The 22,316-nt window shown below is 41.5% G+C and overlaps 2 protein-coding genes across 2 annotated transcripts in view; both read left to right on the top strand.

The window, feature by feature from the left end:
- The window catches only part of LOC113015973 (NACHT, LRR and PYD domains-containing protein 12-like), a 748,422-nt gene that overhangs the window by 396,856 nt on the left and 329,250 nt on the right, over positions 1–22,316 (top strand). The window contains exon 10 of the mRNA XM_080295075.1: positions 17,374–17,550. Coding sequence (XP_080151201.1) covers positions 17,374–17,550 — 177 coding nt within the window. The remainder of the gene's footprint in view (positions 1–17,373; positions 17,551–22,316) is intronic.
- LOC145425229 (protein NLRC3-like) lies at positions 2,205–16,240 on the top strand. Its single transcript, XM_080298203.1, has 4 exons — positions 2,205–2,428; positions 2,570–4,337; positions 11,666–11,842; positions 15,041–16,240. The coding sequence occupies exons 1-4, from the start codon at positions 2,221–2,223 to the stop codon at positions 15,234–15,236; spliced, it is 2,349 nt and encodes a 782-aa protein (XP_080154329.1). The 5' UTR covers positions 2,205–2,220; the 3' UTR covers positions 15,237–16,240.

Raw genomic sequence — 22,316 nt, 5'->3', positions numbered from 1 at the left:
CTAGTCCCTGTCAGGACTCTTGCTGCAGCATTTTGGATCAGCTGAAGGCTTTTCAGGGAGTTTTTAGGACATCCTGATAATAATGAATTACAGTCGTCCAGCCTGGAAGTAATAAATGCATGAACTAGTTTTTCAGCGTCACTCTTTTTAGCGTTTTTTAACAACAAGGTTCTATCTATTAGGGCTCTTGTCTCGCCGACTGCTGCCTCAGATCCGAGTCTTTCTCCTGTGTGCTCAGCTGTCTTAGAGCAGTTTGATCCCGTCTCCCTTAATGACTTGACTGCAGTAGTTCGTAACCTAAGATCATCACACTGCCCCTCTGATTGTCTCCCCCCAACTACTCTTTCAAGGATTGTCAGGTTGGAGATCGGCCTATAATTAGCTAAGACAGCTGGGTCTAGGGATGCTTTTTAAGTAAAGGTTTAACTACAGCCAGCTAGGGATGGGTACCGTTTAGATTTGAAAACCTGCTAAATCAGAATCAGTTGCTGATGACGGCTTTTTTCTTTTCCATCAATCACGTATAATCTTAACTCAAAGTGAACATAGACTTGATTGAAGTAACTCAGATCAGCCAATTCAAAATGCTAATTCAATCAACTCTGAGTTCATGGCTAGACTCAGTTTGTTGGCCCTGCACCTTAAAACTATTCCCTGTTTGTCTCTCGTGTTTTTTGGATATTGTTTTCACATCTTATGTCACGGCTAGCGGGGCGAGCCATGTTGAATTTAATAAAGGACCCAAGATGCCAACACTGCTGTGAAGTGAGTGAGCTTTATTGAAACGGTGAAGTGCAGTGGAGATGGCCTGTGCAGAAGCTAAGATAACCTCTACTGAAAAACTAAAAAACTAACCTGAAACCTTAAACGGAGACACGGGGAGACAACACAGACGAACCAGCAACAAGCAGGAGAAAACAAAGGGCTCATATACACAAAAGAGCCATCAGGGAATGAGAAAAGGGAGACACAGCAGGATTCATTGGACATAACCAGACAAGGGGAAGCAAAAGTAGACACACTAACATAGGACATGGCACTGTCAAAATAAAACAGGAAGTGAACACAGAGACACAATACTAACACAGTACAGAGGGAACACAGAAACCAAAACCTCAGAACTAGAAAATCTTAATCAGAATGAAATTGTAACAAAAGACAATAACAATCAAAACAAAACCACTGAGTCCACAGACTCGGGACATACATCGGCTCAAACTGTGGTCATAAATATTTTGTACTTGTAAATCAGACTGTGTAGTTGTGAACTGAGTTTTGTAACATTGTGAAACAAAATATCTGGAAAGTTTATGTTTTTGCGTTCATTGATTTGTGTGTGTAAAAATGTAAAAATGTAATAAATGTAAGAAACATTAGAACTACTTTTGCTGACACAAAGTTTGGCGAGCACTGCAAGTTGTCCCTTTAAACCAGTCACTGATATAAAGAGAGCACCTTGTTCCAGGGCATCTGAGCATGGAGGGAAAGCTTTATGCAGGAGATGGTAAGAGCTGTTGGGACTAAAGAAACTGAGCAGAAAACTACAGACATCTGGAAACTGAGTTGTTAATTCTCAGTGGGATCAGCAGGACTAGCAAAGCTCCACCATGACAGTCATCTGATTGACTGAACCCATCCAAACATCACTTCATGGACCTTTAGCTTGTGTCTGTGTGTGGACAGACATAACATGAGCTAATTATACATTACTCCTCCACAGAGTGGACCAGCAGAGAGCAGAGGTTTCCACTGGTCAGTCTGCACAGCAGCATCAAACACACCTGGACTTTGTGGTTATGGTTTGTAGTACTACGTTTACATTTGTTCTTTTCAGTCACCTCTATGCTGCACTTTGTGGACCAGAGGATTGTCAGTGTGTCCAACATAAGTCAGAGTTTGGGCTCCATGATTTCAGTCAGATTGGGGTGACTGTAGCTCAGGAGGGGAGCAGGTCAGCTACTAGTCAGAAGGTTTGTGAATCAAACCCTGGCTGGCAAATGTACTGGGTAACGTACTAAACCCAAGCTGCCCTCTGATGCATCCATCAGAGTGTGAAAGAAAGTATTTAAGCATAGAACAATGTGCTTGGTTGAATGAGGCATGTTGTATAAAATGCTTTGTGTGCACAGAGTATCAAAGAGAGCTATATAAGAACCAGTCCATTTACCACTGGGTAATTCATATAGTTTTCTTTTCCAGCGGCTGGAGGACAACATCACCATGTTTGTGAAGAACGAGCTGAAGAAGATCCAGAAGCTTCTGAGTCCAGATCACCCAGAAACTTTAAAGAGCCAGATGGAGGATGAGGAGATGTTTGAAGGAGAGGATGAAGATGAAAGAAAGAGCTGCAGAGAAGCATTTCTGAAGATCACACTCCACTTCTTGAGGAGACTTAAGCAGCATGAGATGGCTGACCATCTGCAGAGCAGTAAGAGAATTTCTCTAAAGACTGAATATTGATCTTTCCTAATAGCTCAAGAAATGGACCAATAGACATTCATCCTTTCAGGGTACTGAAAGGCTATGATATTTATTATATAATATTTGTTTCTGAATTTCTTACTTTCAGAATTTGCTCCACTCTGTAAACGTGAACTTAAAGCCCAACTGAAGAAGAAGTTCCAGTGTGTGTTTGAGGGCATCGCTAAAGCAGGAAGCCCAACCCTTCTGAATCAGATCTACACAGAGCTCTACATCACAGAGGGAGGGACTGCAGAGGTCAATGATGAACATGAGGTCAGACAGATTGAAACAGCATCCAGGAAACCAGACAGACCAGAAACAACAATCAGACAAGAAGACATCTTTAAAGCCTCACCAGGAAGAGACGAACCAATCAGAACAGTGCTGACAAAGGGAGTGGCTGGCATTGGGAAAACAGTCTTAACACAGAAATACAGCCTGGACTGGGCTGAAGACAAAGCCAACCAGGACATCCAGTTCATATTTCCATTCACTTTCAGAGAGCTGAATGTGCTGAAAGATGAAAAGTTCAGCTTGGTGGAACTTGTTCATCACTTCTTTAATCAAACTAACGAATCAGGAATCTGCAGGCTTGAAGACTTCCAGGTTGTGTTCATACTTGATGGTCTGGATGAGTGTCGACTTAATTTGGACTTCAACAAAACTAAAATCCTGACTGAAACAAGAAAGTCCACCTCATTGGATGAGCTGCTGATAAACCTCATCAGAGGGAACCTGCTCCCTTCTGCTCACCTTTGGATAACAACACGACCTGCAGCAGCCAATCAGATCCCTCCTCAGTGTGTCGACATGGTGACAGAGGTCAGAGGGTTCACTGACCCACAGAAGGAGGAGTACTTCAGGAAGAGATTCAGAGATGAGGAGCAGGCCAGCAGGATCATCTCCCACATCAAGAAAGCTCGAAGCCTCCACATCATGTGTCACATCCCAGTCTTCTGCTGGATCACTGCTACAGTTCTGGAGGATGTGCTGGAAACCAGAGAGGGAGGAGAGCTGCCCAACACCCTGACTGAGATGTACATCCACTTCCTGGTGGTTCAGGCCAAAGTCAAGAGGATCAAATATGATGGAGGAGCTGAGACAGATCCACACTGGAGTCCAGAGAGCAGGAAGATGATTGAGTCACTGGGAAAACTGGCTTTTGATCAGCTGCAGAAAGGAAACCTGATCTTCTATGAACCAGACCTGACAGAGTGTGGCATCGATATCAGAGCAGCCTCAGTGTACTCAGGAGTGTTCACACAGATCTTTAAAGAGGAGAAACAACTGTACCAGAACAAGGTGTTCTGCTTTGTTCATCTCAGTGTTCAGGAGTTTCTGGCTGCTCTTCATGTCCACCTGACCTTCATCAACTCTGGACTCAATCAGCTGGAAAAACAACAAACAAACTCTCAGACAGAGAAATACTTCTACCAGTGTGCTGTGGACAAGGCCTTACAGAGCCCCAATGGACACCTGGACTTGTTCCTTCGTTTTCTCTTGGGTCTGAAGACTAATCAAACTCGTTTGCAAGGCCTGATGACACAGACAGGAAGTAGCTCACAGACCAATCAAGAAGCAGTTCAGTACATCAAGAAGAAGCTCAGTGAGAATCTGTCTGCAGAGAAAAGCATCAATCTGTTCCACTGTCTGAATGAACTGAATGATCGTTCTCTAGTGGAGGAGATCCAACAGTCCCTGAGTTCAGGACGTCTCTCCACAGATAAACTGTCTCCTGCTCAGTGGTCAGCTCTGGTCTTCATCTTACTGTCATCAGAAAAAGATCTGGATGTGTTTAACCTGAAGAAATACTCTGCTTCAGAGGAGGCTCTTCTGAGGCTGCTGCCAGTGGTCAAAGCCTCTAAAAAAGCTCTGTAAGTTATAAAGTTTTTATTATTTAATTTGATTGGTATGTTATGAAAAACACACTGCCATGAACCTCTGTTTTGTTTTTGTCAAAATCACTGTAATATAATCACTGTACCTTTATATACACGTGACTTGTATTAATGCTGCTGCCCTCTTGTGGCTAAAGTGTAATTATGTTATTGTTATTAGGGAGGATTTGAGAGTAACATGCCAAGTGAGTCAGCACCTTCGCTTTAGCTTAAAAATCCAAATTCTTATGTCATCAGTTATAGTTGCATGTATTCATTATCATAACTTAACCTTTAATATTGATGTCTTAAATTTATTTTGAGTAAACTAATGTTAAGGTTCAAATATTGGGGAAGGAGAGTACAAACAACCATGGTCCAGAACTTGGTCAAACAATTGATTTTAATGAAATACACGCGTGGGAAGACCAGCTCCGTTCGCAGACCGGGCTGATCTCCGACTTAATCAAAGCATAAACAGATATTTTATACCATCAGGGCTTGAATTTAATGACGCCCTCTCATACGTCACAAACAGAATATATGCATACATCAAATCAAAACCACAATGACTTTTAACACAGTTTAAAAGAACATTATCTCCTATCTTCATGGCAGGTACTTCCTGTCACTGCCGGATGCTCGCTTATCATCTTGACACATCAGCAGCAGTTCTGCGACAAACTGCTCTTTTGCAACCCCGAGCAAAACATGATTAAACTTCCACCTATAAATGATTCTCTTTAACTAAGTGTGTGTCTCGTCCTTAAAGGCTGCTCAAAATAACCTGCACTTAGACTCTGCTTTCGGTTTCAGTTCTGCAAAAGGCACACTCTTCAAACCTGCAACTTCCTGTCAGCCTGCAACTTAGTCTTTCTGAAAGACACACACTGTTTAAACATCTGAATGCAATATCAATTCTGTAGATTATATTATTAATGCAATGGTAATGATGATGATTATTAACAATAGCAGCAAAATATCTCTCCAATCTCAATACTCCCTCTCTCGACCTCTGGAACACCAGAGGTCACAATACATTGTGTTGGGTCACTCCTCGGCCCACTCAGCTGCTTCCATGTCCATCCATGGCATCGTGGACATCGGCGTCACCACTCCCGCTCTGACCCTCTCTAGCCGTCCTCTGGCTCAGCAAATCAGACAACCTCATGTCATCTAAGTGGTCCAGTAATAAACACCAGCTCCCCCTCGAGAACACTCCATGCGTAAGATTAGGTTTTTTCTGCGTCCCTCTCTTGTGGTCCATCATGCCTCGGGCCTCCAGCATCCTCACCCCCCTGTGGTCGCCGAGATCTTCTGTAAAGCAAACCAAACACCTTTTCCTGCACCTCCCTAACTTATCATCTTTGGGACTCTTTAATCAAAAGCCTGATCCTAATTATCTTCTTGACTTATTGACTTGTATTTATATATATTCTTCAACGTTACTCATCATTTTAAAACTCTTAAAACGCTGCTTTCACGTCCCTGCATGCGTTTCCTGTCGCTTGCCTTATCTAATCATCAACATCCTGTACACAGAACTCTCGCTGCTGCAAGGCCTCCACTCTGACCTAGAATCTCCTTTCACAAGAAAATCATTATAAGCGCCTATTCTACTAAAAGATCCAAAAAAAACAACCACTTTAATCAATTAAGTTTAAGCATATAAGCAATTACTCCTGCATACATTTTATCATAGCTAAACGCTGCCTTGAAACAACTCCTGTGTGTTAACACTAACTTCATTTTAAAACTCACATTTCCTATGTTATAACCTGTTTTTGGTACAGCCTTTTTATTTCATCTTGCTCCTTTGATGTAACAATACCTTCTCATTCTAGTTTATCAGACTTAACCAAAATATATGCTTTCCTTCCTTTGGTCCTTCTCTAAAGCAAGAAACTCCTATTCAGTTCCTCTTTTCTGTCACTTGTTACAGGGCCAGCTCAAGTTCAGTTAAACGCTAAATTAATTTGAGGCCTTTTGCCTGGAATCAATACTGTCATGTGTGTTTATGGACTCTGTGTCTGTAAGCGTGTGCAATCCTTCAATAACTCATATCATCCTCACAGTAGATTGGCTAATCATAGCGCTAGCCAAAGGCTCGTGACCCACAAGAGACGAATTGAGCCGCAACTCCCTTAAAGGCACAAAATGCAATATGTATAAAAAGTCATTTCTACGTATAAGCTCTCCCCTTTATCCTAAAAATAAATCTATGTAATATCTGTATGTGTGTCTTCTATTCATTAATGTAATTGTCAGTTATTTTCTCTCTTTATTTTACCTTCTTTTTGTTTACCTCTTTGTTTGTGACGTGGACATCCCTAAACCATCCTGAGTTCCGGCTTCAATTTCAACCCAATTGTACCCTCTATTCTCGCAGTCGAACTCGTCTGGGCTTCACCTTCCCACTGGCCCCTGTGCCCTTCTCTTAGTGTCCTTTGTTGTCTTGTGATCCCCAGCAAACACAGTCTGTTTCTTCTCTGTTTCTTCTCCGTTGCTCTTTTCAGTATTTTCCTTTTAGATTAAATCCCAGCCTGGCAAAATATCCCATTCAGTGTCTTTAAACAGTTATGTCACACTGTTCTTACCAGCCTGCAGTTCACCGTGCATTTTCCATCACGTGCTTTTCTTCCATGCTGCTGCTGGTATCGTCAGTGTAGTTTCAGTTGCACTGTCTTTTGCCTGCTGTTAATTCTTGAAGTCCACGATGTTCTGTCGGTCTTCATCAGGAGATTAACTGTCCTATGAGCTTCTTCTCAGGATCGGGACAAGTGGGAGGTCAAGCTGTAAAATTTTAAGCCAAAATCTGGCCTGTTTTCCTCCCAATTCTGTTAATCAATGGTTTTGTACTCAAGATTCTAGGTTGAAAGAAGTCCACCTGTATTGACACACTAAAGCATACAATTAATATCCTTTTCATTTCTTTTTTTAAAACCTCCATTTGCTTCATCTGCCTGGAGTTTAACTCGTATGTTTCTCTCTCTGTGTGCTCACTTGTCACAGTCAGTTCCTTTTATGGGCATGCAAAGTTCCTGTCACACACACCATTTCCTGTCAACCTTGCAGCTGCTCAGAACCATATTTTCTGTTTCTATCTCTCCTGTTTTGTTTTTTTTACAGGCTAATAAAACTCTTGTTTTACTAAGTCTTGATCTAAAACAATTCACCCTTATTTCACGCACACACTTCTAAATATACTAAATTCTTTGCGTTTGTCAGATCGTCTCACACACACACCGCCTTTTCTCTCACACTTCCACTTCTGCACTCACTCTACTATCAACTTTCATAGTGTTATTATTATTTATTATTTTGTACAAATCACACCCAATCACTCAAAACCTGCTACTCACAGCATTCACACACTTAAACTGTGACAAGAGTTGAGGAATATACTCACAACACGCTTTCCTAAGAGTATTTCAGACATGCCTTTCATAATCAGAAAGAGCAAGTCAAAGAAAACAATTGAAACCTCTATTAATTCTCACAGCACACACATAGAATAGAAAAAATAAAACACACCAGCATTTATTGCTGATGAGAGGTTACTCCTAAAAGTAATATGTTAGTCTTAAATATATACAGTGCACTCACTATATTTATATATCAAAACTCAGTCAATTACTATACATCCACTACGGCAACTCAAAACTTTATTTATAGCCCTCTAATGAACATAAATGGCGTCTTAAACACACACTCAACAATGTTTGCAGCAGTATTTGTAAAACCAACTGTGGTTTAAACAGTTCACTGCTGACTAATTTGCATTTTCACACTCACACACACACAGTCTAAAAATAGCTCCAGCACTGCCTCAGACTCCTTTCACACAGAGATCTCTTATTTTATATTACAAAGACGTCTTATATTTACAACCACTGTCACATCTGTCAGCTTTAGCGCCTAAACAATTTCGACAAATTTAAGTTAACGGTCCAACCGATAAAGTCCAACTTTTTTGTGATCAATTAACCAGTATCTGTCCAACAGTTTCTGGCCTCATCTCTAAAATCCCTAACTCAATTTAAAAGCGTCAACCAACCCAAACTTTGCCTGAAGCTCTATTTTTGGCATTTCACAGCCAAGGCTTACCCCGAAGTTTTAAGTTAAAGTTACACGCCCGAAGTCCAACTTCTGCTGGCCAAAAAAGCGCAGACTACCGTTCCAAACGGTAAGGAGACTCTAACTCCTAGTTATTCTGGAGTGCCCCAAGCTCCACAGTGACCAACTGACTATCCCTCTTCGAGGACAATGCCTAAGCGTCCTTGGCATTGGCAAGCGTTACCTCTGAGCACTGCGCTTCCTATCAGTCCAACTGACGTTCTTGAATAATTTATAATACTTTGGAACAACAGTAAAACAGCCAAAAAAGTGTAAGACTGAAGCAGGTCCAACCTTATAACCAATACGGGCTCCACCCCAAACAATAACCAAATTCCCTAATATACTAAAATCACTCAGCAGTCCAACTGCTTTCCACGGTCCAACCGTATTAAATCCTTTAGCGGTCCAACCGCATTCAATCATTTTTAGCAGTCCAACTGCATTAAATCCTCAGTACTGTCATGAGATTCTCATCAAAATCAAAGCAGACATTCCCCAGTAATTTCAGTGAGTAGACTTTAATTTGTAATGTCCAATTTGGCACACTTTGGAAATAATTCAACAGGTAGTGCCTTACCTTTGGATAAGCGGCTTAGAACAACAATGAGAAAAAGAGAGCTGATTATTAGCTCATCAAAACACAAAACAAAATCACGATGAATTATCGGTTAATTTCATTTAAAATAATTCATTAAGTATTTATGTACAATTCAAATTAGTTAATTACATATTTTGTTGGTTTGTTTTCTATTTTAATTATTTTACTGACACATTTAATGAATTATTTAATGATGTATTTATTTAATTCACGTTGCTACTCCTGGCCCTGCATCGCTGTTCATAAATACATTTTATTTGTCAGCTTCACCCATCAAAGTCAGGGGGCGGGGTTAATGCTGATCAAGTCAACACCATTGCTTTGGTCTGGTGGGCGTTCTTTTAGTGGGCTTTTCTCAATACTAAGTAGGCCTACACACCAGGGTTTGGACATGTGTGGACCCAAACTATACTTTTACCCTTTTTTGTGTGTCACCAAATACACTTTAATATTTTCTAGACAAGAATGTAGTGGCGTAATCTTTAACCTCTTTTGGCTCCAAACAGAAGTGACAGACTTGAGCAGGGTTCATTTAAAGGCTGACAGAAGTGGAGTGGTGACGGGGAGATGTTTGACAGGACAGTGTTTCAGCCTCCACAGGTTCATGTTGTGCTCCATCAGTCAGTGAAGATGAAGTCAGTGCTGATGAGGCTGTAGAGTGTGTGAGGGATGTGAATGAGGATGATGAAGATCTGATGATAGCAGATAAAAACAGGCTGCAGAGACTTTGAGCCATACAGGGCACACAGTGTGTGTACAGAACAGCTGAAATCATTATGGAGGCCTCACTGGAATATGGAAGCATCACAGTACAGCTTCAGTGAAGCATTAAAGTCTCTGATATGAGATGAGAAATGAAGCAGCCAGAGCTTTTTCATGAGTGGAAATCCACTGTGACTGTGAGCTGCTGCTACAGCCTCCAGATTAGCCAGCAGCTCATCCTGCTCAACATGGACCTGTGGTCAGAGTGTGTGCTGGATAATCCGGCCCAGGATGAGGCCAAACTGACATGGGATGAAATGTCTGTCACATAATTGAGCTTAGTGTAGTTTCATTTCTGCACAATTTAAAAACAACCAAAACTTTGTTCTGTCTTTTCTATGTTATACTGTAGACTTTCTTTGATACTGTGTCCAAAAGGAGCAGCTTTTACTTTGAAGGGGAGGCGTCTCTGTTTCCTCTTCAGGTTGGATGATGGAAGCAAATTAGTAGCTGTGTCCCAAAACGTCGGCTGCATCCTCCAGAGGCTGCATTTGAAGGCCGATTACGTCACAGCCAGGCGATGAAGGCTGTCCGTATTTGTCGACTCCTTCAAATGTGCCCGACAAATGCGTCCTTCATTTCCCCGAATTTGAAGGATTCGTCGGGTGTGTCCTTCGTGGCCCACCATATCCCAGAATTCATAGCGCGGCCCAGCCAAATTTCAGCTGCCAACAATGGCGGCAGCTACTAAGTTTTCAAATTACTCTTATTAATCTTTCTGGGTCACAAAATAAACTTTTAACATATTTTCAGGCGAGAAAGTAGCTGTGTAAACTTCAAATATCTGCTCGGTTTATCAAGACATCGCATATTTGCAAAAGTGTGCCGACGTTTTCGGAGACGTCTGTTCCCCACCCGCTCGCTAGCAAGCCGGGGGGTTCAATGGTCACTCCAGCCGGCGAGAGCAGCGGACGCCCGCTTCATCGTTTTCAGACCCCGCTCTTTCACTACTCAGGTGAAACATGATATATAAGTCACTCGGATAACTTAAAAATGTAATTGTTTGCCTTTTTTCTGTGTTTTATTTGTTCCGGAGTAAATCGGTTTGGCTGAGATCAAAGTTCCTCCGGGATTTTCACACAGCTGAATAAACGTTAAACAGGAAACTGATTAAACAGAAGTGTGAGACGGTCGAGAATTTACGCCAGTGTCCTGTTATATTTTAGATAGCAAGGAGCAGACGGCCGAGTTTATTAAACTCCACCAACACAGCGGTGACGCAAATCTGAAGGCTAGACCGTCCCATTTCACAGCCTCGCACTTCCAGCCTTTTCGGTCTTTGAAGGACCCGGCCCACGTAGACCGCGAATACCGGGTCCTCCGAAGGATGCAGCCGACGTTTTGGGACACAGCTAGTGTGCGATGTTCTTTCAGTGTTGCACTTTGTAGACGCTCCCTGAGCACTGGTCTCACAGCCAGCTGCACATAGAGACCAGTGTTGTTAGTCCAGGTCAGAAGATGACTTGTTGGAATGAAAATGAGCTTGTAGTTTGTCTGCTTTAATAATGTGACTGGAAAAAGGTGTTGGACTTCAAATATGTCCATTTCTTTCACACTTCACCTTTAAAAGTGAAGCCTTGTGGTTCCTGGAAGGAAAAACACGACTTTTTCAAGTCTTTGTCCTGTTTTTATGAGAAATGTACGACTTTAATGTGAAATATTCAGAGTTTTTTCTCTTGTTGTGTTTGTTTGAAGCTGCTTCCTGTTGGCTTCAGCTGTTTGGAGTTTCCATTTTCTAAACTTCTACATTCTGAACCTTCTTCAGCTCTGAACAGATGATGAAACACTGAATGATTTCAAGCTCACACTTTGTCTAATAAACTTACATCTTTCATTCTTTATACAGATTGATGGGCTGTGGTTTGTCAGAGATCAGCTGTGATTATCTGGCAGCAGCACTGAAGTCCAACCCCTCCCATCTGAGAGAGCTGGACCTGAGCCTGAACAACAAGCTGCAGGATTCAGGAGTGAAGCATCTGTGTGGTTTCCTGGAGAGTCCAGGATGTGGACTTGAAACTCTGGGGTCAGTCAGCATGTTTTAGTTGTGCTGAGATGAATATGATGTGAAAGTTGTGCTGACACTAAACTGCAGACATCAGGCTGATATTATACTGATCCACACTGAGGATCTTCATGGTAAAGTCTGTTTTCTTCTTCTCTGGTTTAGTCCATTGACTGCAGCAGAACAATGTTCGCATTTCAAACAGTGAGACTCAACGTATGGCCCGCGGCCCACACGCGGCCTGCCCACCTTTCCTGATTCAGAGAGAGGGGACCCTGATTAACTGTGTAGTGTTCTTCCTCACAGTTCTAAGTATCAGACACAACAATGAATAATCCACAGCTGACTGTCTTTAGCAGGTCAAAGGTCACGGCACACAGCAGACAGTGGGAAATATTATAACTCTGATCATTTATCAGCACATATCCATATGTATAAAAACAAAGCTGACATTGTGAGACTTGATCAGAGGTGTGATCATCACAGCAGAGGCCTTTGTGTCAAAGTCACTGAGGATCAAACAGAAACACATGAAGCAGATTTTCCTGTTCTGGCTTTTTATAGCAGATAACCTTCTTCAAAATATTCTGCAGTCCATCAAAAACTGAAGCAAACCATGAATCAACATGTGAACATGAGCTGATGCTGCTGAAGTGAAGCAAAGTTACAGAGGTTTGATTACAGACACAGCTGAGAGTTTGTAATCTGTCATCATTTTAAAAGGTTTACATTTCTTCAGTATATCCACATTTGCAGCTGCTACCTCAACCTCCACTTGTCCAACACAACTGCTGTCCACTGCCTCCATGACATTGTGATTTTGCTGTTGGTCTTCTGTCAGATCTTCATCAATCACTTCTGCACGGGGCACACCTTCAGACTCTGCAGCTGCATAACGAAAGCCTGTAAGATAAAATTAGACATAAGGTAAATGTACACCAATATTCCAATGACAGGTGTGTGATTCATCTGGAAGTTATGTGCGGATTAGTGTACAGTGATAGCAATTTAGTATGTTTTTAGAGGGGGGGGGGGGGTTGTTTACCTCCGATGGGTGCTCTTTTTCGCTTCCGTTGCGTACGCCTTGAGTGCCGGTCCGAGTCTGATACAGGTATGTCGTCATGCCCCATGTGCAGTGTTGGTGCCCAGTCTGGATTTGTTACATCCATTTCATATGCTGGTTTGCCTGCAATAATGCCAAATCATAAGCTACTCAGTCGACATGATGTGGTTCTGCAGCATCACACATTAGCATGTTTTATCTCATTATCTATGACCTCAGCACATTGAAAATAACACTAAAAGCCTTTCAAGAGTGATATGAATTAATTTAGAACTCACCGGAAAGAAAATGCCGTGAGCAAACCAACAAAAAGCTGGGGATTGCAGAGAACTCGATATCCCCTCGTCTCACCGCTGCAATCCAAGCCTGACGTCTTTGTTTAGTAATATCGGATACATGGGATCCCTCACGTTGCCTCCAGGATGGAAAACGATGAAAAGAGAGCCCGTTATCCAGCTTCTTGCCTTCACGATCGTGTGATCTAACGTTGCAACCGACAACACAACACGTACGATCCATAGCTGAAATGGTATCCTTTGGCTGGCCTACTGTCATGGCGGAAGGGGGCGTGGCCCATCTCCCGTGACATCACGCTCCAAAGCCCTATAGGTGGGAAAATGTACCATGTCGACCAATCAAAAATGATATGGAAACATGACATTTGGTTGTTTAGCAAAAGGGGGAAGTTTTAGGAGTGACCGGCAAGAGAGAGCGAGTGAGCGAAAGAGAGAGAGAGTTTTGATACGTGAGAGATTTGTGACGTTTACCGTGTTTGGTCTCAAGTTAGTTTGTTGTCTTGTGTATTTAGTGTGTAGCTGTTGTTTTGTTTTGTGTGTCAGTTCTACTAGTGATCGTCACAGTTGCTGCCTTAAAGCCAACAAAGGCAGATTGCAGTGTAAACGCTGAGTGACACACCTGCTGTCAGACCTGCAGGTTTATCCCTGTGCTGTTCTCATATGTGTTAGAGTGACACAAACTATTGTTTGACACCTGATTGTTCTGTAAATAGTTTGAAATGATTATATGAAAAACGTCTGAGCCTTGGCTGCATTTTTTGGTAAATAGTACCATATAACTTTGTTGTTTGCAAAACGTGTGCGTATTTTTAAAAATGTACAATCTCTATTTGCATTTCAAGTTATGAAGATGATTCGTTAAACATGTGTGTGGTTTTTACAGTCAAAATATCACTTTCTACTTGTATTTTAAATTTTGTCTGAATTTAGATAAATTGTGCTGATACAGTTGGTCAAAATGAGAAAATAACAGATTGGCAAGATAAACTGTTTTTAAAGGTAAAATATAGAGGCCACATCAAAAGTAGTCAAGAAGGGTTAAAGGCTAAAAGCAAAGTTGTCACCAAGTACTGTTTATATTTGTGTGTATTGCTGCAGCTTTTTTGAGTATTAATTTGGTGCCTTTGTGTGAAATAATGGTATTGTGAGTGATCCATATAGTCACAAAGAATAGCCACTTGTTTCTGTGCTACCAAAGTTCCCCGGCTTTCATTCAAAATGTGTTTATCGTCAGCGCCTGCACATTAAACTACTTAAACATTATAAATGTCTTCAAGCTCACACTGAGGCCTGTGGGGTACTATCAGCCACTGAGACAGTACACACATTTATATGTGTTTGTATATGAATATTTCATACTTTAAGACTGCCTGTTTATTTAAGGGAGATGAACAAAATACATTGGAATTGTACAAAATAATATCATGGATGATAAATTAAATAGATTTTAAGTAGATGCTTGTGCATTCTTAAAGTCTTATATGTTGAACTGAACTATGTGATCTGTTCAAAGCCTTAATCTTAATTTGAAGTGAAATGTGCATTTTGAGTTTATACACTATGTATATAAGGCGACCGTTTCCTTTTGCAGTATTTTTGTGTGGTGTACTTTTCTATGTCTTAACAAAAGGGGAACAAAGGTGTTTAAGTTCACCTAGGATGATGTGTTTTAATTTTCACATGGTCTTGCTTGAATTTGACCCTGACAAAGGCGTATGAACTCTGTCAGCTGTTTGGAGTTTCCATTTTCTAAACTTCTACATTCTGAACCTTCTTCAGCTCTGAACAGATGATGAAACACTGAATGATTTCAAGCTCACACTTTGTCTAATAAACTTACATCTTTCATTCTTTATAAAGATTGAGTGTCTGTGGTTTGTCAGAGATCAGCTGTGATTATCTGGCAGCAGCACTGAAGTCCAACCCCTCCCATCTGAGACAGCTGGACCTGAGCTGGAACAACAAGCTGCAGGATTCAGGAGTGAAGCATCTGTGTGGTTTCCTGGAGAGTCCAGGATGTGGACTTGAAACTCTGGGGTCAGTCAGCATGTTTTAGTTGTGCTGAGATGAATATGATGTGAAAGTTGTGCTGACACTAAACTGCAGACATCAGGCTGATATTATACTGATCCACACTGAGGATCTTCATGGTAAAGTCTGTTTTCTTCTTCTCTGGTTTAGTCCATTGACTGCAGCAGAACAATGTTCACATTTCAAACAGTGAGACTCAACGTATGGCCCGCGGCCCACACGCGGCCTGCCCACCTTCCCTGATTCAGAGAGAGGGGACCCTGATTAACTGTGTAGTGTTCTTCCTCATAGTTCTAAGTATCAGACACAACAATGAATAATCCACAGCTGACTGTCTTTAGCAGGTCAAAGGTCACGGCACACAGCAGACAGTGGGAAATATTATAATTCTGATCATTTATCAGCACATATCCATATGTATAAAAACAAAGCTGACACTGTGAGACTTGATCAGAGGTGTGATCATCACAGCAGAGGCCTTTGTGTCAAAGTCACTGAGGATCAAACAGAAACACATGAAGCAGATTTTCCTGTTCTGGCTTTTTATAGCAGATAACCTTCAAAATATTCTGCAGTCCATCAAAAACTGAAGCAAACCATGAATCAACATGTGAACATGAGCTGATGCTGCTGAAGTGAAGCAAAGTTACAGAGGTTTGATTACAGACACAGCTGAGAGTTTGTAATCTGTCATCATTTTAAAAGGTTTACATTTCTTCAGTATTGAACAGCAGAAATGAGGCTTTGTTTTCAGAGGCCGACAGCAGTGAACACAACAGCAGACTGGTGCGTAATAAGCAGTGAATAATGCAGGAAACAGATTTTTGAAGGTAAACTGTTCTTGAAGTACACTGAGAGAGAGAGAGCTGTGCAGGAAGTAAACGTCAAAGTCAGAGAGAATTCATGACGATGTTCATCAAACGTAAAGCGTAGTTTGGATCTTCTTCTGCTGCTGGTTCAGTCAGTTTTGGTTGGAGACAGATGAAACCTGCAGCTTCAGGATCTATGAGCTGTCCACTTTCAGCCCCGACGGCGTGTCCGTGTACGTGCCGTCGAGTGAACGATCCACGCTCTGTGTTTCCATCTTTGCGTGTTTAGCTGCTCTCATTTACTGTTTTATCTGTTTGCTTGTTGTTGAAATACTTTTGGGAGCTTTAACCTGAGATTCTGGCAAAATACATTTATATTAAAAATCGATTCAGGATTGAATGAATCAACATCGCTTTATTCAAATTAAAACCATTTAAATAGGAAAATCCATTTTTTTACAGCCGCCTCTAATGCTGGGTAATGTCAGCTGGTCCATGTGCAGCTGGCTGTGAGGCTCAGGGAGCGTCTACAAAGTGCAACACTGAAAGAACATCATCCATAAATATTGAGTAATAACTGGACTCTCATGCAGCGAGACTCAAATGCCTTTAAACATCAGCTTATCCTGCTGATCCAAGTCCAACACTGAGTTTGTAAAAACATGTTTGTCAATCATTTTGTTTGGTTTCTGAGGAAAATGATTCAATAACTTGCTGCTAATACACAACATTTCATCATATTTCCTCATAACCCTCTTTTGTCTGACCATTTGATCCCATTTGAATTTGCACTAAAGGATCCACAGAGTTTGGTGACAATAATGACAGTAGATGTTTGTGTGAAAGAGCTGGAAGCAAATGAGTGTGTGATGTTCTTTCAGTGTTGCACTTTGTAGACGCTCCCTGAGCACTGGTCTCACAGCCAGCTGCACATAGAGACCAGTGTTGTTAGTCCAGGTCAGAAGATGACTTGTTGGAATGAAAATGAGCTTGTAGTTTGTCTGCTTTAATAATGTGACTGGAAAAAGGTGTTGGACTTCAAATATGTCCATTTCTTTCACACTTCACCTTTAAAAGTGAAGCCTTGTGGTTCCTGGAAGGAAAAACATGACTTTTTCAAGTCTTTGTCCTGTTTTTATGAGAAATGTACGACTTTAATGTGAAACATTCAGAGTTTTTTCTCTTGTTGTGTTTGTTTGAAGCTGCTTCCTGTTGGCTTCAGCTGTTTGGAGTTTCCATTTTCTAAACTTCTACATTCTGAACCTTCTTCAGCTCTGAACAGATGATGAAACACTGAATGATTTCAAGCTCACACTTTGTCTAATAAACTTACATCTTTCATTCTTTATACAGATTGAGTCGCTGTGGTTTGTCAGAGATCAGCTGTGATTATCTGGCAGCAGCACTGAAGTCCAACCCCTCCCATCTGAGAGAGCTGGAGCTGAGCTGCAACAACAAGCTGCAGGATTCAGGAGTGAAGCATCTGTGTGGTTTCCTGGAGAGTCCAGGATGTGGACTTGAAACTCTGAGGTCAGTCAGCATGTTTTAGTTGTGCTGAGATGAATATGATGTGAAAGTTGTGCTGACACTAAACTGCAGACATCAGGCTGATATTATACTGATCCACACTGAGGATCTTCATGGTAAAGTCTGTTTTCTTCTTCTCTGGTTTAGTCCATTGACTGCAGCAGAACAATGTTCGCATTTCAAACAGTGAGACTCAACGTATGGCCCGCGGCCCACACGCGGCCTGCCCACCTTTCCTGATTCAGAGAGAGGGGACCCTGATTAACTGTGTAGTGTTCTTCCTCACAGTTCTAAGTATCAGACACAACAATGAATAATCCACAGCTGACTGTCTTTAGCAGGTCAAAGGTCACGGCACACAGCAGACAGTGGGAAATATTATAACTCTGATCATTTATCAGCACATATCCATATGTATAAAAACAAAGCTGACATTGTGAGACTTGATCAGAGGTGTGATCATCACAGCAGAGGCCTTTGTGTCAAAGTCACTGAGGATCAAACAGAAACACATGAAGCAGATTTTCCTGTTCTGGCTTTTTATAGCAGATAACCTTCAAAATATTCTGCAGTCCATCAAAAACTGAAGCAAACCATGAATCAACATGTGAACATGAGCTGATGCTGCTGAAGTGAAGCAAAGTTACAGAGGTTTGATTACAGACACAGCTGAGAGTTTGTAATCTGTCATCATTTTAAAAGGTTTACATTTCTTCAGTATATCCACATTTGCAGCTGCTACCTCAACCTCCACTTGTCCAACACAACTGCTGTCCACTGCCTCCATGACATTGTGATTTTGCTGTTGGTCTTCTGTCAGATCTTCATCAATCACTTCTGCACGGGGCACACCTTCAGACTCTGCAGCTGCATAACGAAAGCCTGTAAGATAAAATTAGACATAAGGTAAATGTACACCAATATTCCAATGACAGGTGTGTGATTCATCTGGAAGTTATGTGCGGATTAGTGTACAGTGATAGCAATTTAGTATGTTTTTAGAGGGGGGGGGGGGGGTTGTTTACCTCCGATGGGTGCTCTTTTTCGCTTCCGTTGCGTACGCCTTGAGTGCCGGTCCGAGTCTGATACAGGTATGTCGTCATGCCCCATGTGCAGTGTTGGTGCCCAGTCTGGATTTGTTACATCCATTTCATATGCTGGTTTGCCTGCAATAATGCCAAATCATAAGCTACTCAGTCGACATGATGTGGTTCTGCAGCATCACACATTAGCATGTTTTATCTCATTATCTATGACCTCAGCACATTGAAAATAACACTAAAAGCCTTTCAAGAGTGATATGAATTAATTTAGAACTCACCGGAAAGAAAATGCCGTGAGCAAACCAACAAAAAGCTGGGGATTGCAGAGAACTCGATATCCGCTCGTCTCACCGCTGCAATCCAAGCCTGACGTCTTTGTTTAGTAATATCGGATACATGGGATCCCTCACGTTGCCTCCAGGACGGAAAAAGATGAAAAGAGAGCCCGTTATCCAGCTTCTTGCCTTCACGATCGTGTGATCTAACGTTGCAACCGACAACACAACACGTACGATCCATAGCTGAAATGGTATCCTTTGGCTGGCCTACTGTCATGGCGGAAGGGGGCGTGGCCCATCTCCCGTGACATCACGCTCCAAAGCCCTATAGGTGGGAAAATGTACCATGTCGACCAATCAAAAATGATATGGAAACATGACATTTGGTTGTTTAGCAAAAGGGGGAAGTTTTAGGAGTGACCGGCAAGAGAGAGCGAGTGAGCGAAAGAGAGAGAGAGTTTTGATACGTGAGAGATTTGTGACGTTTACCGTGTTTGGTCTCAAGTTAGTTTGTTGTCTTGTGTATTTAGTGTGTAGCTGTTGTTTTGTTTTGTGTGTCAGTTCTACTAGTGATCGTCACAGTTGCTGCCTTAAAGCCAACAAAGGCAGATTGCAGTGTAAACGCTGAGTGACACACCTGCTGTCAGACCTGCAGGTTTATCCCTGTGCTGTTCTCATATGTGTTAGAGTGACACAAACTATTGTTTGACACCTGATTGTTCTGTAAATAGTTTGAAATGATTATATGAAAAACGTCTGAGCCTTGGCTGCATTTTTTGGTAAATAGTACCATATAACTTTGTTGTTTGCAAAACGTGTGCGTATTTTTAAAAGTGTACAATCTCTATTTGCATTTCAAGTTATGAAGATGATTCGTTAAACATGTGTGTGGTTTTTACAGTCAAAATATCACTTTCTACTTGTATTTTAAATTTTGTCTGAATTTAGATAAATTGTGCTGATACAGTTGGTCAAAATGAGAAAATAACAGATTGGCAAGATAAACTGTTTTTAAAGGTAAAATATAGAGGCCACATCAAAAGTAGTCAAGAAGGGTTAAAGGCTAAAAGCAAAGTTGTCACCAAGTACTGTTTATATTTGTGTGTATTGCTGCAGCTTTTTTGAGTATTAATTTGGTGCCTTTGTGTGAAATAATGGTATTGTGAGTGATCCATATAGTCACAAAGAATAGCCACTTGTTTCTGTGCTACCAAAGTTCCCCGGCTTTCATTCAAAATGTGTTTATCGTCAGCACCTGCACATTAAACTACTTAAACATTATAAATGTCTTCAAGCTCACACTGAGGCCTGTGGGGTACTATCAGCCACTGAGACAGTACACACATTTATATGTGTTTGTATATGAATATTTCATACTTTAAGACTGCCTGTTTATTTAAGGGAGATGAACAAAATACATTGGAATTGTACAAAATAATATCATGGATGATAAATTAAATAGATTTTAAGTAGATGCTTGTGCATTCTTAAAGTCTTATATGTTGAACTGAACTATGTGATCTGTTCAAAGCCTTAATCTTAATTTGAAGTGAAATGTGCATTTTGAGTTTATACACTGTGTATATAAGGCGACCGTTTCCTTTTGCAGTATTTTTGTGTGGTGTACTTTTCTATGTCTTAACAAAAGGGGAACAAAGGTGTTTAAGTTCACCTAGGATGATGTGTTTTAATTTTCACATGGTCTTGCTTGAATTTGACCCTGACAAAGGCGTATGAACTCTGTCAGCTGTTTGGAGTTTCCATTTTCTAAACTTCTACATTCTGAACCTTCTTCAGCTCTGAACAGATGATGAAACACTGAATGATTTCAAGCTCACACTTTGTCTAATAAACTTACATCTTTCATTCTTTATACAGATTGATGGACTGCGGTTTGTCAGAGATCAGCTGTGATTATCTGGCAGCAGCACTGAAGTCCAACCCCTCCCATCTGAGAGAGCTGCACCTGTGGAGAAACAACCTGAAGGATCCAGATGTGAAGCAGCTGTCTGATCTTCAGCAGAGTCCAGACTACAGACTGCAGACTCTGGAGTAAGTAGAGTGATGGAGTGAGTGGGTGGTGCTGTCAGCAGTATTGTACTAAACACAGTCAGTATGAAACAAAGATCCAGTGTTTCCTGTAAAGCTGCAGCTTCTCAGTGAAGCTGTGAGAGGAGAATGGTGACAGGCTTCAGGATTGGACACAAACACTTCCTGTTTCTGACCTTTATGGTCACCATAGTAACGGCTGACACGCTCTGATCAAACACTGTCAACAGCCAATCAGCTCTCTGAACAAAGCAGCACGCAGACCAATGACTGCATTCGTTTCCAAGTTTAAAGCAGTGAAGAACACAGTCTGTAGGTGAGGAAGAATTTAGTGAGAGCAGATGTTTGGATGGAATTCCTCCAGTTAACAGCTGGAACCGTCCATCTGGATTGTTGGGCTTGTTGTTGGGGTTCCTACAGAGCTCAGAGTGGACACACCAAGGTTCTTCTAATGAATGAAAGTCCAAACTCAAACTAGGAGGGAAAAACATTTTCATCAACTTCAGTAAAAATCCAAAGATTAGAAAAAGTGAAGCAACAATGAGTCCTAGTACAGTCCCAGCACTGAAGTCCCTGCTGCTCTTTATACTGGATGTGCTGCATCACTGACTGACAGCTGATGAAGAGTCTCTGGAAACACGCGTTTATCTCCTCTGCTCTTCCTTCTTCTCTCTGCAGGTGGAGGCTATGATGGTAAACAGGACGGTGTGTGTGCTGAGAGAGGAGGAGCTGTGTCCTGATGATCCAGAGAGGTTGAAGCAGCAGCAGCTTGTGTGTAGAGATGCTCTGACTGGGCCATGTTACTGGGAGGTGGAGAGGAGAGCTTCATCCAGCAGTGACTGACAGAGGAATGAGAAGAAGTGCAGATGACTGTCAGTGCTGCAGAGTGAACTGCTCTGAGAACAGCTCCACTGTCAGACACAATGTAGAGTCCAGCATCATCCCTGTGTGTCCCTCTGGATCTGACAGAGGATCATCAGTGTATCTGGACTGCTCTGCTGCTGCTCTGTCCTTCTACAGTCTCTGCACAGTCTCTGTCTGACTCTGGCTACATTTTTGGCATTTATATTCTTGGTTGCTCTCTTTATATTTTTCACATGCAAAATGTGCCCATCTTTGGCAAGATTCACACTGCACCTGGAAAGGAAAAATAAATGGCTCATATTCTGTTTGGTGAATACTATTACTCAACATTTTAATTATGATTGGCAAGTAATGATACTAAGACTTATGTGTTTCTTTTGTTTTGTTTTGTTTTACCATTTCAATCATGCTGCGGTCAGCGTTAGCATCTAACATGGAGCAAACAATGCAGTAGTCCTCAGCGTTCCCTGAAACACAATCATAGTTAGGTTTTAATCAAACATTATTTATTGAATAATTAAAAAATAATAGTACA

This window comes from Astatotilapia calliptera, chromosome 3 (genome assembly GCF_964374335.1).
Source record: "Astatotilapia calliptera chromosome 3, fAstCal68.1, whole genome shotgun sequence".
NCBI classification, from domain to species: Eukaryota; Metazoa; Chordata; class Actinopteri; order Cichliformes; family Cichlidae; genus Astatotilapia; species Astatotilapia calliptera.
Note: the sequence above shows the minus strand (reverse complement) of the source record. Positions and strands in the feature narration are given on the sequence as shown.